General features: G+C 31.8%; 1 protein-coding gene across 9 annotated transcripts in view; it reads right to left on the bottom strand.

Annotated features, from left to right (window-relative positions):
- LCORL (ligand dependent nuclear receptor corepressor like) overlaps positions 1 to 17540 on the bottom strand; it is a 128109-nt gene that overhangs the window by 71553 nt on the left and 39016 nt on the right. For 7 of the 9 annotated variants that reach the window (XM_045182952.3, XM_024573881.3, XM_053923104.2 and 4 more), the window contains 3 exons: positions 16199 to 16264; positions 6595 to 6674; positions 5571 to 5700 (listed from right to left, as the gene is read on the bottom strand). In XM_045182952.3, the coding sequence (XP_045038887.2) occupies positions 5571 to 5700; positions 6595 to 6674; positions 16199 to 16264 (276 nt within the window). Of the gene's footprint in view, positions 1 to 1977; positions 2031 to 3804; positions 3852 to 5570; positions 5701 to 6594; positions 6675 to 16198; positions 16265 to 17540 lie in introns of those variants that run through there. The other 2 variants (XM_053923103.2, XM_053923102.1) reach the window with 2 other exon arrangements.

The following is a 17540-nucleotide window of genomic DNA, read 5'->3' as shown; positions in this document are numbered from 1 at the left end:
CATGTAAAAATAAAAGAGACAAATAATCCCTTACCTGCTTTAAATTTTATAATTTTAAATTAGCCTTAAAATGAACATAATCTATAAAACAGGAATCAGAGTGCCAATTACCTATCATATATGCCTGATCTATAATTTTTCAAAACTACTACTTTTTTATCTCTTGAAACTTATTTCCCCTAGGCCTTCTGTAGTTTGCTACCTTAATTTTTTAAAAATATCTTTGCTTAAATGTCATCTGACTACTTTTTATAAAATTTCTATCTCTACCTCTATTCTGGCATTCCCTATGGTCCTGTCCTCATTTGTTTCCACAGGACATATATAGGTTTACAGTTGTTTGTATGGAAAATAATACAATAAATAATGAAATAAATAATATTACAAGAATAAACACACAACTGTAAACCTACATTTGTCTAACCCTGTATTCATATATAGTCAGCATGTGTGAGAGGTGTATGTGTGCACATGCATTCAACCACAAATATAATTTATTTGTTTATTTGTCTGTTTCCCTTCACTGGAACATAAAAGCCCACGAGGATAGGACTGTTTCTTGTCTTTTGTTCCTAGAACAGTTATTGGCGTGTAGTGGATCTTTGTTGAACGAATGAACTTCTCTAATCATGGACCAGAAATATGTTTTATAAAGCCCAACATGCTAGTGTTGCTTCAGGGAGTCATACTCAAGGAAAGAAAAGGAGAGAGCTACCAAAGCACCTTTTATGAATACACAGTTTCAGCAATAGAGTAAAGGAACATTGTAAGTCTGAGGACATAGGGGATTTCACTGACCAAAGACCCCAAGTTCTAGAAGACACACAGAATTTATGTGCTTGTAAAAGGGTAAGATGACTGGGTCATATTAAAATATAAAAAAGACAAAAGGAAGTAAGAATCTAGGTGATGATGAATGACCTGATAGTTGGCCTTTAATTCCTGCTACAGCTGGTGTTGCAGGTAGAAAGGTGTTTTTTCCAGAAATGCAAAAATCTTAAATCCAGTTCTAATTTTATATGTGTTCTTAGAATTTCATTCATATCTTCCAAGTACATGGCAAAAAACCAAAATCTTTTCATGAACATGTCTGAATGTGGCTCATAATAGTGTGTGAATTATTTCATGGCACTAACATACCAAAAAGGCAACCTGTATAAGAGAAATTCAACGTATGACCACAACAATACCACAAAGGCACACTTGTATAAGAACCACGTAGGGCCTAGATGAATCAGGTCAAATTTACATAGTTACTCAAGAATGCCTGCATTTAGCAAAAAATGATCTAAAAGATTAAGACTCTTATTTCTAAGAAGTCAAATGCTTTATCATCAGTCATAATCCAACTGGTTAGTGGCAGTATTAATATTTATTACATGCTGTAGTATAAAGCTTAAAAAAGAGTTTAACAGGAAAAGGGTCTGTTCAGAAAAGGGATGGAAAATTTTATACAAAACCTGGCTACCAATTAATTTAAGGAGGAAGGGTTGGTTAATAGCAGCTTTCAACTAAATGCATCAAATACATCAAGAAAGTTTTTGAAAATAAAAGGCCAGAACTGTAGTTACATGAATGCTAAATGTGTGTGGGGGGAAGAGATAAAGCAGAAAAAAACATTACATTTTGTTTAAGGAAGGTTTCATTTTATTATGTATTTAGCAGTATGATGCATTCTGTACTTCGTGCATATTGTCTGTCCAATTTAGTCAAATCAAGTAGCCTTCTTTAATTTAAAAACAAAAGATGAAACATCTTCCTAAATAGCAAACCCGTAACTTACACTGCTTCAGTTGATCAGAGAATATGAAGCAAAAGTTAATATAATTTAGTTCACATCTCATGGGAATAGCTTTGGAAAAGGCATTTTATATCTCTATGCCTGTGTTTATCATATTTCAAAACAAATAACTGATATTTAAGCTCTACATAGTAATAAACTGAAGTACAAAGTAGGGAAAGGTAAACTATACTTACATGCTAAATAATCTTTTTCTTCAATTAGAACAAATAATACCACCATAGAGAAACTGGAAGATATGTGGACATTTTATCTTAATATTCATTCATTCAAGAAAGAGTTATTGAAATCTAGGATGTTCTAGACATTGAGGATTCTGCCATTAACAAAACAAAATCCCCGCTATCATGGTGCTTTCCTTCTAGACAATTTTAGGGTTAATCCTTAGAAGAAAATTCAATTTAGAATTTCCAAAGTAAATAATATACAAAACTAGTTAATAACATTCACCTCTGTACTAAAATTTCTCCTTTCCCCTGATTCTATTTATTCAACCTGAAAGATTATTTTTGACTAGCTTCCAATTACGTACAAGGGATCATCCAAACTGTATTTAGTTTAAATGTTTCCTCCAATCTATCACTAAACACCGTAAGGCAGCAATTTTCAACTGGTGTGCCACAAGAAGCACACCAGTGTACTGCAAGAATTTTTAAAAGATTCTATACCTGACTATGTCATCAGGGGCATTGACCTCTTTTCTCTTAGATTGTCAAATAAAAAAATGACAACAGCCAACACTATAGCCATCTGGGGTGAATGAATCAAAATTATACCTATTTTTTTGTCAGATTGGCAAAAAATATATTTTTTGGTTTGCTTCAGAATTTTAGTAATTAGTTTATGTGTGCCATAAGATGACAAAGGTTGAAAAGCGCTGCTATAAGGGAACTAATCACTGAAACTGCTCATAGTTCATATAAAGGAAAAGTGGAAACCTATGAGAAATATAGAACATTTTTAATAGTTCCATTAAAATAATTCTATTTTAATCTGCCTAATTCCATTAAAATAATTCTAGTCCTAGACTGCTAAATAGCAAAGAACAAAGTTTCTCTACTTAATGTTTAAAAGTAGCTGCTCCTCACACAAAACATTTTTCAGCTTTTAAAATTTCTTCTTGAGGACTCAGATGTTAACACAGAACTAAAAGACATTTAACTTCTCTGCACTTTATTATCTACTTGTTAAAAAGATAACAGTACCTACCTCTGAACATTGTTTTGGGATATTAAATGAGGTAAGGCACAAAAAGGACTTAGTGCTCAATTATAACTGATGATATCAATCATCATCATTATCCTGAGTTGTGAGTTCTCAGTAATAGTAGCTTATGATTATCATTATCATCATCACCAAAACCATAGTTAGGAAAGATAATAAACAAGCTACGGTAAGGATAGTAACAGATTTCTTTACACTTTGGCAGGATGATCAACTTGCATAATGTTCCTCAAACTAGTAACATTTAAAGTGTCAGTAACAACTAATGTTACTAATATCTAGAATTCCTAAAAATGCCCAAGTTTGGGAAATTTTCAGGAATCAAATAAAAACTTCATCCATAAGTTGCTTTATCAGCACTTTATTTGCTACTCCAAAGACTCAGAAATATTTCCTTTTAAACACATTCTTGCCTTTCATTTCAAAGTACAGTCAGTAGAACTAAACAACTTAAAAGGTTGATACTATTTACAAGATATTATTATTATAGCCTAATCCTAGTCAAACCATAATGGAAATCTCCAAAATAATTTTATTCAAAGAAAATTAAAACAACAACAACAACAACAAAAACCCCAAGTAAACAAATAGAAAAATCCTTATATTTATTAAATCTGGAAAGTTATGATGGACTACAAATAAAGAAATAAACAAATGTTAAGACCTGAAGCAAAGCAAAAATACTAGTAAGAATCTTTCGCTTAAAAACTCTGTAGTCCTTCAAAAATCTTGAAGAAATCCCCAAATGCAGAGGTCACTAAATATCCATTAACACTCACCCAACCATTGGTAGGAGACCTCTTGTAGACCCAGATGCTTGAATCAGCTGAAATAGTACCAAGTGTTTACGGATTACTCTTTTTTTTAAAAGATTTTATTCATTTATTTTTAGAGAGAGAGAAAGGAAGGGAGAAAGAGATGGAGAGAAACATTGATGTGACAGAGAAATATCGACTGGTTGCCTCTTGTACACGCCCCAAGTGGGGACTGAACTGGCAACCCAGGCATGTGCCCTGACTGGGAATTGAACCAGTGACCTTTCATTATGCAGGATGATGCCCAACCAACTGAGCTACAACTGAGTCAGGGCACTGATTACTCTTAGTAGGGTAATGGAGCACAAGTTAACTCCATACTATTTCACATTAAAGGTTACTATTACTGATTATTCCTGCTGCCATTACAAATTACTCAAAGGAAAAGGAGACCAAGTAATGAGTTCTAAGGTTAGTGAAACCTACTGAGTGCATGTGTGTAAATGTGTACATTTCCTCCAGTTCTCTTAGGGATATAAGTCTGATAACATAATTCTGCCTAGAAGTGTAAATATATTGGCAGAATAAAAATTTCTAAATTAATGTTATACAATTCTTAAAGAAAGCATGTATTTTTAATTTTTAATATTGTTTCCGAAAGAAAATTGAGAAAAGAATGTTTTTTAAACACAATGCCATTTTCTCAAGTCTGTGAGTAACACAAGAAAAGATTTTTAGTACCCTGCAATTAAAAAAGTATAATTCTTAATGTTTGGCCTTTAACTAATACACTAGTGATTCTTCTAATCAGAAAATTCTCATATTTGAACACATAAATAACTTATAACGCTTAAGACTAAACAAATGCCTCCGTTCTTAAATGACAGGTCTATTTTTAATATTATTGATTAGAACCATAAAGTTAACATTTTAACAGAAAATATCTGATGTTATCCAATTCCAAACAGGAGTAAAACAGGGTTAACATGCAGGTGAGAACACAGTAATGTTTTTCTTAAATCTCTGGAAGTTAGGAGGTAAGATGATCCCCTTCCCACATCCCTCTCCCCCAACCATGACTTACTGGAAAGGTCTCTGTGGTAAAAAGACACTCTACTACTGCAGAAATGGCCAAGAACAACAACAAAAAAAGGTTCTATATTTCTATATTTTCCCCAGGTACCTAAGATTTACAAACTACTTCTGCCTAATAATATGTATCAAGCAAGGTAACGAATGAAACAAGCCTCGTTTGGTTTAAATAGTTTAGGTAGAAAAAATCAAAAAACAATAGTGACATTTTAATGTCAAGTAAGCATATTCAAGCTACCAAAAAAAAAAGTGCACTGAAATAGCAAGCCAGCAAATATACTCCACAACCTGGCTGAAAAATGATATATGGTAACTTATTCTAAAGACAGCTTTACAATGTATCTATCACTTATTAAACATGAAAAAACTTTTGAAGTCTTGAGAAGACCAACAAAATAAGACCAGAAGCATTAAAAAAAAAAAAAGTTCTCATCTGTCTAGAGTAGATAAGGAAACTGTATGATAAAGTTAGGAAGAAATCTGAGAGGAGAATGGCAAAAAAGGCATGCCTAATAGAAAACTAGCTCCACAGTGATGGAGAATCCTAATGTCCCTGAAAATATGAGGAATAACTAAGGATAAACAAAGAGTTAATCAAAAATGGAGTAGAGACTGACATATAAAAAAACTTATGAGAAAAATTCAAAGATTTTAGACACCTATTGCAAATTTTAAATGATCAAGTGTACCAATATTACCTTTCTTTCGAAAGAGTGCATTTAGGTAATTTTCTGCTTGGCATTCAATCTTTTCAGTGTTGGACTGGCCCTGAGATGATAGTTCCTCCGTTGGTGTTGACTGTGAAGAATCAAGAGATGGTATACAATCCTAAAATTATAAGAAAACATTAAAAAAATCACTTTTATTTAAACATGGGATTTCATTAAAAATGGCAAAAAAATTAATTCTCTAAATGCTCATTTTTTCTACCTTCATAATATATCAAATTATATAGAGAACATTAAATTTGAAACAAGAGTCAGTTAAAAAATTAATTTAACTCTGACAGAGGGCCAAATTAGCCTTATTCCTTAGTAAAACTATAGTCAAAATAGGGGGAAGAACAGATAAAATACATTGCTGAATTCACTATGTGTTGCATGCCAGTAATGAGAGTTTTAACCACAAAGCAGGTATGTTTGCCTACTAATCTCACCAAAATAGGTACAGGTTTTTAAGTTCTCATGTACTCTCAGCCCTTACGACAGTACATAAAGAATTAGAATCCCACCGTACAAAAAGATGCTACTTGTCTAGTTTATGCTCTGTTTACAGTAGACAATAATATTTAATCACTTACACAGGAGATAATTACAATATCCAAAAGACTTCTAGAGAAACTAAAAAAGCTAAAAAGTAGTAGCACATTACCCTCCAACTACTGATTCCTACAAAATGGGACCACAGGGTTGCCTCAGACAAACCATGCTTCCAAGATCAGCTTTGTCTAGATAAGCACAAAACAGATCTGAACTGAATTTCCTGAGTCAGGAAGCTATAAGAAAGATGTGAAATAAGCAAAAAAGACAAGTGTTTTGGGATTTTCACCTACCAGATAAGCTAAAAGTTAGACTTCTAAACTAAGACTTTATTAGTCTTCTCTTTACTAAAATCAAGTATGTAAATTCTACTGTAAGTCACAAAATTTCAGGCGAAACTGTTAAAAATTGTCTTACAATTGTGCAAATAATTTAGAAATAATTTCACAGTACTAAAACTTACACTGACTGCTTCTCTCTGTAGGTTACAAAATGAACATTTTTCATCCATAGACCAGTCAGTCAGTTCTTCTGGTTCACAGTCTTTAAAAGAGGGAAAAATATTCATTAAACACACTAACTTTATTAAAACAAATAAAATTAGCACCTTTCAGAGCAATGGCTCATATAAAAAAAACTAACTATGAACAGCAAGGTGGAAAGCCTGAATTTAAAATTAAACTGGTGACATCTAGAAAGAAATAAACAGAGAAGGCTGTAAGGAGAGTATTTTTGCACTATTATGGGTCAAAGTAGCAAGAACAATAAACTGGTTATAAATTAACTTTCTAACAATAGGGTTAATCTAGGCTTCTGAAAGATTCAATTTATCATTGCCTATTAATTTTTTTATTTTCACTATGAAATAAATCAGAACAGAGAGAAGTGGGGGAAAAGAAACAAAATTTGCGTATCATGAAGGACAACATGAGACAGAGAAATGGAGTAAAGCACCAGATAGGCCCACAGATTTGAGAACATGGAATGCTCTGGGAAAAAAGTAGAAATCCATACCTAAAAAGTCAGTTCAGATTTTTTATTACATTCTTTAAAGGCTTTATCTCAAGAGTTAGAGCAAAAAGCAGGTATATTATTCAATACACAATATGGATTTTTTCAGAACAATGTTCCTTCTAATCCAACTATTGTTACTATATTAAAATATTTGTGAAAAACAAACATTTTCTAATAAAGAAATTTTTTTAAAATATAATATTGCCATCCTAACTATACTTGGTATAAACAGTAATTTTTCTTTTTTAAAATCCTCACCTGAGGATATATTTACTGATTTTAGAGAGAGAGGAAGGGAGAGAGAGAAGTATACGTGAGAAAGAAACATTAATTGGTTGCCTGCTGTATGTACTCAGACCAGGGGTTGAACCCATATGTGCCCTGACTGGGAATGGAACCCTCAACCTTTTGGATTCAACCAGCTGAGCCACCCAGCCAGGGCTAGACAGTGATTTTTCAAATTTATTCCCTGCAGCAGAACTCCACTCAATTTCTTTTCCCAAATAAATTCACAAGTAGAACCTCAAACCGTAAAACCATTATCATCTGAGGGAGCTAAACTGGGACTAATTTGAAAAGCACTGGTGTACCACAAAATTTTCTCTCATACTTTTGAAATGCATAATGAAACTGAATATATGTTTCTGCTAAATTACACAGAAAATACGCTTATATTTTTTGAAGTGATAATAAATAAATTCTAGTTAGAATCAGCCCTTAGGATACCCTTGCATTGATCAAAAATACAGGCCAGAAGAGAAGATAATATACTTTCTGGAATATAGAGTGTAGTGATAGCTTCCTTTGATTTTGGTAGTGGACCATAAATATTCCTGATATTTACCTAAACTTGGAAAAAGCAGGGAATAGGAACATAAGATGCCATATAGGGTAATGGAAAGATGAATGTGTCTGAAGTCTCTGAAAATCTGAGATTGGAACTTACTAGTCCTTATCAAGCCACAGAGTTTTTGTTTTAATTTCTACACCTATAAAATAAGGATCCCATCACTTATTTGTGGATGAAATAAAAAAATGTGAAAATACTTTATACACTACAAACACCAGTCTATTTTTATCTCCTATATTATCACACATATATTTAATAAGATTAGTTTATAGAAGATAATTTTTATTTATTTTGTGCTTAAAATGTTACACACACTTTTGTAAACAACCTGACAAATCAAAAAGCTTATACAATCTATGCAATTAAAAACCTAGAACTGTACCTATCTATGTTTATAAGTTTTTTCAGCCTTTATCTCTGCCACTAGAACAGAGTCACGCACTCATATTCTTGAATGCAGGATCATGCAGTGTCTCTTACTAGGGAGGCAGTGCTCTCTGACCAACGGAATGAATGTGGAGAAGTGACAGGAGAATAGGAGACTATTTCATGCTGAGACTTTAAAAGGCATGGCAAGTCCCCCAGTTCTCTTGAGCTTCCACCATCCAACGTAAGAACTTGCTTCATATAATCATCACTCCTTCAGTATGACCTGGAGTCATGAGGAGATGCAATCCCCATCCACATCCAGCAGTCCATGAATCTGATCACCCATAAGCACGAAATAGATTTTGGAGTTGTTTGTTATACAGCATTACTGTAGCAACAACTTGACTCATATGCCAAGTATAAGATAATTTTTATAGATCAATGAAATCTAAACTGTGGGGGGAAGTGGTATGGGGGATAAGTAGTAATGGAAAAAAATAGAGTAAAAATAAATTAAAAAAATAAACTGCTTTTTAATTATAACCTCAAGAGTAGGGAATACGAAAGCAATCTAGAATTGAGTTTTTTTGAAAAACAGATGGTAGGCCTAGTGAAGGGATATTTTTTGAAAAATCATTGTAACTTTTCATGAAGTTTCAGAGAGAAATATGTTGATTCAAAGAACACTTTGGATTAGTTAAAACAATTAGCAATTGTAAGATAAAATTGGGCATGCTAAGATTATCTTCATTTATTTCAGAATTTCTTTAAGGAAATGTTAATTAAAATAAATGCCTAATGTAATCAATGATTACATAAATGCCATTAAATTTTGCTGGGTTAAAAATAGTCTATGACTTTACTCACAAATATTTAATAATTACTCTTTCCATAGCAACTTTTGATTTTTGAGACCAAATAAATGATGGTGGGATACATCATATATGTGGGAAAACAGATTTTGAAAAATCAACTGCAGGCTACATTTTTCCCTTTGCCCAGGTTCTTTTTATGTCATAAAAATTAAATAAACACTACTACAAGATACATTCATTTTATCTCTCACATACAATTTGAATATAAATCAGGTATCCTCTCAAAAAAAGTTCTCTCATTCTGAAATTTTAATGCATGATGGTACAAGCTCAAAAGGGTCAAATTATGTACTTTATAGAAACAGCCTTATTAATAAAAGGTAATAATGTCATAATGTAAACTGAGAAAATTAACGTCAAAGATCAACTTTTCCACTGTGGATATGTACTCTTATAGTCTAAGTTTCTCTCTAATCATTTTACCTAGTCTATCTTGAAAAGATAAGACTTTGAAATTAGAGAGCCTTGGTACTGAACCATGGCTTTCCTCATTCCAGATGTTGCCCTGGGCAAGTTACTTTCTCTGAGCTTCCATTTCCCTGTCTGTAAAATGAAAATAATAATTGCAGCTTAAGTCTGTAGTAAACATTAAGTAAAAACATATGCAAAACAACTAATAAGCCCAATAGATGTTACTTTTATTTTATTTTAAATAATCACACTTCTTTTGAATGTTGCTATTCTCTTTAGTAGCTTTTAACCATAAGAAGTAAATCTGGAGTTCCCAAAGACAAAGCCCAATGAAAAGTAAAAAATACTGAACTAGATTTTTCATGAAGGTCATGAAAAAGTGATTGTAACTATTGTATGTTGATTTTGAGATAAGATACTGACCAGTGGGCAATGTATTTTAAAATAACTTTTCTTTATGAAACTTCATATTAAGTATATCAAAAAATACCAAGGAAAAAAGAAAAACTATTCTTAGTACCATCATCCAGAGATAATGATTAACACTTGCAACACGTCCTTCCAGTGTATCTATGCCTTTTTAAAAATAAGGATCAGCTGATTCTTTGAAAAGATCAATAAAATTGATAAACCTCTAGCAGGCTAATCAAGTAAAAGAGAAAATACAGAAATAAAATGATGGACCATCACTACCGGTCCTATGAATAATAAAAGAATACTGTGAACAGCATTAGTTGTCTGAAAATTTGATAACTTTAGATAAAATGGATGAATTCCCTGAAAGAAACAATCTACCAAATCTCACACAAGAAAAAAATATATACACTCAACAGGCCTATTTCTATTTAAAAAATTAAATCAATAATTAACCTTCACAAACAGAAAGCACCAGTCCAGATGGTTTCTCTATAGTCTTCTACAGAAAAAGGAAATATTTCCTCACTTGTTCTATAATTCCATCATTACCCAATGCTAAAATTTGTCTAAACAGACATCTCATGCAAGAAGATATGCAGAGAGCAAAGCAGTATACGAAAAGGCACTTAATCATATTCCATTAGAGAACTGCAAATTAAGACAAGATACCACTACACACCTAACAGTATGGTTACAGTTCAAAACACTGACAGCATCAAATGCCTGTGAGGATGCAGGACAAAAAGAACTGGTGGGAATGCAAAATACTAAGGCCACTTTTAAAGATAGTCTGGTAGTTTCTTCCAAAGCTAAACACAGCCTTTCCATTCGATCTAGCAATGGTGCTCCTAGATATTAGGTTGGTCAAAAAGTTCATTTGTTTTTTTTCCGTAAGATGGCTCTAGTAGCAATTCTAGGCTTTAACTTCATTCAAAACAATTTTGTTAGATTGTATTGTGACAGCTGTCATATCAGTGTGAATTAAAAAAAATCAAAACTCATGAATTTTTGTGTAGCCATTTTAATATTAAAGATGGAAGAAAATACACAACATTTTCAGCATATTATGCTTTATTACTTCAAGAAAGGTAAAAACTCAACTGAAATGCAAAAAAAGATTTGTGCAGTGTATGGAGAAGGTGCTCTGACTGATTGAATGCATCAAAAATGATATGTGAAGTTTCATGCTGGAGATTTCTCGCTGGACAATACTCCATAGTTGGGTAGTTGGAGTTGATAGTGATCAAATCAAGACATTAATTGAGAACAATCAACATTATACCATGTGGGAGACAGCTGACATACTCAAAGTACCCAAATCAATAAAGTTATTGGTGAAAATGAAAAATGTGTCTTTTATTTTATGGAAAAAACCATACAGACATTTTGGACAACCCAAAATTTACCTAAAGGAGTTGAAAACATGTCCACACAACAACTTTCACACAAATGTTTACAGCTGCTTTATTCATAAGTACCTAGATGTCTTGAAAGTGACCAAAATATCTTTCAAATAGGTAAATGAATTAAGTAAAATGCAGTATGTCTACATAAGGCAGTATTATTTAGCAATAAAAATAAATGAATTATGAAGCCATGGAGATACAAAGAGGAACCTTAAATGCATATTGCTCAGTGGAAGAAGTGAGTATAAAAAGACTAAACACTGTATGATTCCAAGTATATGACATTCTGGAAAAGAAAAAACTATAGAGACAGTAAAAAGATCAGTGACATGTTTTAAAAACAGGGGAGAGGACTGAAAAAGTCAATACAAGTGATTTTTAGGGCAGTAAACTATTGTGTATGATACTGTGATGTGAATACATGACATTGTGCATTTAAAAAACCCCACACAAATGTACATAACACACAAAGAGTGAAACTAATGTAAATTATGGGGCCTTTAGTTAATAATAATGCATCAATATTAGTTCATTGATTGTAAGAAATGTACCACACTAATGAAAGAGGTTAATATGGGGGAACCTACGAGAAAGGGAAGAGGGAATATATGGGAATTCTGTACTTTCTACTAGATGGTTCTATAAATGTAAAAGTGCTCTTATAAATACTATTTATTTAAAAAATTAGAATTATATACATGCTTATTTATCACAAATATTTTCCATGCTCAAATATACTTCTAAATACTTTTTAAAAGATAAATACAGTCCATCAAAGAGATGTACTGTAACTTATTTAATCAGTATACTATTGCTAGATAATTAAGCTTGTTTCTCTAGTCCTGGCATTATAAACACCATAATGAATACATTCAGAGAAGTCTTTGTGTATACTTGATAGAAGTTAATAATAAAACATATAATAACTACAAGAGTATTAGATTCTCCGATTTTAATATAAATAATCATCAATTTATATTAGAAAATTACTGACTTTTGACTTAATACTAGGCCACAGGTTCCTAGTAGGAAGAGATCCTCCTTATTCATTTTTCTGTTCTCATTGCTAATGACAGTTCCTAACACAAAATAGGCATTCCAAATATTCAATCCAATAAATTTTATCAAAAATTAGTTTTGCTGTCTCCATCATCACAGTGTTAATACTTGGAAAAAAGGATATTAAGCCAAAAATACTAAATTTCAGTCAGCAATCCTTCACTAGATAGAAACTATTTAAGTCTTGCAGCCATAGAGTCACAGCCACTCAACTCTACTGTTGTGGTACAAAAGCAGCCACACAAAATATGTCAACAAATGAGAGGCTGTTACATAATTCAAAAACTTTATTAAATGGATAATTAGATTTGAATATCTTATAATTTTCACATCACGAAATATTAATCTTTTGATTTTTCCCAACTGTTTAAAAATGTAAAAATCATTCTTAGCTCATAGACCCTTCAAAAATAGTCAATGAGTTTGATTTGTCCCACATGCTATATAGCTTGCAGGCCTCTGACATAATCTCCCTTTGGTATATGAACAAACATAGGAAAAAAACCCAGTAAGGATCTTATCAGCAAATTTACATAGGCCTACTGCACTCCTTTCACATTTTTGTAAAATATCCATAGTCAGAGCAAGTAAATCAGATGATCCCATGGGTGAAAAAAAGCTGGCTCATCAGTAAGACATGCAAAAGAATGGACTAAAAGTCCTGTGACAGCAAGAAAAGTTTGGAGGAGATGGAAGAGAAAGACGGGCAGAGTACAGAGAACTTTTCTGGGAGTACATAAAAATGGGAAGTTTATGACATTCAAAGTTTCTTTGGAGACTTTACTCCAAAAAGAAATAATAGTTATGTTTTCCTCAAAAATACAAAAAGTCATGACAACAGATCAAAGAACACAGAAAGCTAGGATTTCTGTTTTGTTTCCAACAAATTAAAAATTAGCAGTATTCAAAAGCTTTTTTCAATACCATTCAATCTGAAGGTGGTTCTGAATCAAATTAAAATATAAACTTCTCAAAACACCAATATATGATACGAATGTCTTAAAAACACATTGTGTGGCAAAGTTGATTTTTCAGGTAGCAGTATGAAATTTAGAATATTTTTTCCACAAAAACAGTAGCAGGTTTGTGATGTAGCTCTTTAAGATTAAATTTATTATAAAATTTAAATATGCATTTAACTTTATAAAAAATTTAGAGGAATGTACAAGAATCCTTTGCTATCCAATTTCTTTGGTTCCTAAGTTTTGAAGTAAGATGGGTTCAGATTTCCAATGATTTAATCTAAAAACATACAGTAATCTATTTGATTCCTGCATATAGATATGTAGAGTGAGAAATAATTACACTTGCAGTCCTAACATCTAAATACTAAACCATGTTTTAACAATGGTAACAACACAGAAAGCACACTTATTTAGAAGAGGGTAAGAAAGATTGGAGATGTCTACAAGAGATAGCTTCTACATGCCTTTTCCAAAGGCTCCACACTTAGTGATAGCACTGGTTTAATTTTCCTTCAAAACACATAGCTGTCTTCATATTTGCAGAGATACAGATTTATTACTATAATTAGTATCATCACTCTTGAGCCTACAATTTTAATTAGACGTCTTTTTAATTCAAAAAAGAAAAAAAAACAGAGGAAGAATTTACCTACAAAATTTGGAGAAAAGTTAGAACATTTGGGGTGAGAAAGGGCAATGTAATTATGTGCTAATGTATGAGAAAAAGATTGAGTTCCAAAGCTTAGCTAATTTTATAAATCCCCTATGAAAAAAAGCACAAAAGAGGACAAGATCTATTGGAAACAAAAGAATACATGGAATAAGATATACAGCAATGGGGTTTTAAATGAACTAATGAGTTTAATTAGTTATAATAGATTCACAATATAATACTGCACAGCCATTAAGAATGATGATCAAGCCCTGGCCAGTGTGGCTCAGTTGGTTGGAGTGTCTTCCTATAAACCGAAAGATCGCGAGTTTGATTCCCAGTCAGAGTGCATGCCTGGGTTGTGGGTTCAGTCCCCAGTAAGGGAATGCACAAAAGGCAACCAATCAATATGTCTCCCTTGCACTGATGTTTCTCTCCCTCTCCCTCTCTTCCCCTCTCTCTAAAATCAATCAGCAAGTTCTTGGGTGAAGATTAAAAAAAAAAGATTGATTATTAAGAATTTTATATACCCAAATGATACACTAGTGAACACAGTAGGTACAAAAACTATAATATACCATATGTACAGTATATACTACTTTAATAAAATAATAAGTACATACAAACATATATGCTACATTTATATTAAAATGTTGAAGGTGATCTGCAGGTCATGAGACTAATTTTTTACTTTCGGGCTTCTTTATATTTTCTATTTTCCTAAAATGAACACGTGTTTCATGTACACTAAGGAAATAATAGTCTAAAAATAAAATACATGCATTTAGTTCCTTAGAACATTCCACCCTTTATAGAATAAACAACTAATTTCTGAAAGAGCATAAATATTCTTGTTTCTTTAGTTTTTTTCCTTTATTTGTAAGCTCAGGAAAATAGATAAAACTACAATTAGTACTGCTTATAAATATCTCAGGTAAGAAATATTAAATTCAGTGTTAAACTATGATAGTGAGAAATGTATTAAAATTAAGAGATATTTAAAAAAAAAAAGACCTTAGCCATAACAATGATAAAATCCTGGAACAGACATATTTTTGAGTCTCAATCCTTAAAGTCATGTTCTGCATGCATATCATTCATCTGATTGAAGATGGGTGGTTGGGACAAATGATCTTTCAGATACTTTCAGCTCTCATGATTCATAACTCAATCCTCCTTAATGTTAATATAAAACGAGCAGAAAACTTCTGACCACTCCAACTACCACTGTAACTACCTCAACTCTAAAGACACACACACACACACACACACACACACACACACGTATTTGAATATATGAAGTACCTTTTAGGTCTACTAGGACCTTGGTCTTTGTAGACTACATGGTACCAGAGTAGAAAGAACAAGGTAACAGCACAAAAAACTGACAAGATACAGAAATAATGCTATACTAGCATTACCCATTTTGTAAATGAACTGTACTATAAAATTTCAGATGGCTACAAAAATGTTCTCTCCTACTACTCTATGTTTGAAGCCAACCAGTGAAACAATAAACTATGGTATCACAGCAATTACATCATAGAGCAAAATCTTCCACCAGGATTTATGCTAGAACATTTGGAAGAGGAAACTATAATAAGTAACAAACAGTGTTAATCATAAATATAAAACCGAACACACATGGCAGAACTTCTTAGGAGTGACAATCTGAGTTCCAAGCTGCCTGTATCATAAGCAACAGGAGATATTTATTTAAATGTATCCTGTTGAGTCTTCTTTAAGAAGTCGAGGAATGTAACATATAACAAAAATCAAATTTTACTCCTGAGCCAAAAACAAGCTTCATTTTCTATTTTGATCAGTATACTGATAAAAGATTTATCAGTATACTGATAAAAGTATTTTTTAAAAGATTTTAACATCATGTGATAACAGGAATAATATTTGGATCAGTTTATTTACTCATTTAAAAATGTTTTCTATTCAGACAAGAAAACAAATTCATGTTTACTATAAATTTAGTACAGAAAAAACATTTTTCATTTGTTAAATGGGACAGGTTAAAAATTTGAAATAAAACATTACCTTCAAATAAACTGAGGTCTCTTCGTAGCCGTGGTCCATAAAGCCCTTCTAAAATACTCTCAAAACCTGTGTTATTAAAGAAAGAAAAGTATATTAACTACTAAAAAAGCTTAGTTTTACAATAATAAACTATAAACTCTAGAGGAATCAGAAAATTATAAATTTAACATAGTATGAGGTATCATTTTTTCCTTTAGTTGAATTAAGTTGAACTATGTAATATATAACATAATAAACAGTCATATAATAACTGTCAGAAAGTACATGATTATAAGAGTTAAAATATTCAAATGTAAATATTCACTATTAAAAAAGGTAAACATATTTGTCATTTAGAAATGTTCCTAGGTTAAAATATTATGGGCAGATTTCTTTTTTGAATAATTTTGTAAAGAGGAGAAGAAAAATTAGAAAAGATATGTATTGTAATCATTTATATTTGTCATAAAGAATGTTAAAAAAAGTGGCATCTTTAACCTCAATTACAAAAATAAGCAAGTAAGTGTCAATGAAGAGAAATTCTTGCTGTGAAAAGTATAATGTATATAAAATTTTAACCTACTTATAAAAGTCACAACACCGTAACTTATTCATGAATATGGACTACTTTAAGGAAAAAATTACTGAAAATCTTGTCAAGTTAACAAAACCCTAGGTAAAACCATAAACTTACACAGAGTTCTACTTTATGGATATACTAACTTTAAAATTTTCTTTCTGAAGTCTGTATTTTAAGCAGCTTTTTGACAAACTACAAGGCATCCAGAGGAAAATGGCCAGAATGGCAAAATAACCGGGAAATTAAGAAAAGGAACTACTTAAAGAATGCTTAAATTAGGGAGGAAAAAAACTAAAGGTAGCATGATAGATCTGAAAAATGAAAGCTAAAGATTTTCTCAGTGATATTCCTAAATTATAAAAAAGCAGAAATACTATGACAGAAATCATTAGTATGATTTCCATAAATCATTAGATGTTTTAAAAAGACATGTTAATGTCTCTGTAATCAAGATGCATATTAAAATCAATGGTGTGTCAGTCAAAAGGGTCAACATTTTTCACTTAATAGAAATGATGCATCTTACAACTTATAATGTCTTAGATATGACAAAGTAAAGAACTTTTGGTACTTGGTAAATATGTCCTTAATAAAATTTTTGTGAAATGATTTAGTACTAGTACCAGTGAGTGGAAATTTCAGGCCGAACAGTGAATGAATTAGCACCAGAGAAAGCTTACAAGAATGCTATGGGAAAGACTTTGGCGTTGTAGAAAGCCTCAGAATGACCAAGCTCAAAATCATTATTACTAAGATAATCTAATTATATTTTGCTGTGATCAA

This window comes from Desmodus rotundus, chromosome 4 (assembly GCF_022682495.2).
Source record: "Desmodus rotundus isolate HL8 chromosome 4, HLdesRot8A.1, whole genome shotgun sequence".
Taxonomy (NCBI): domain Eukaryota; kingdom Metazoa; phylum Chordata; class Mammalia; order Chiroptera; family Phyllostomidae; genus Desmodus; species Desmodus rotundus.
This window is presented reverse-complemented; position numbering and strand designations above follow the sequence as displayed.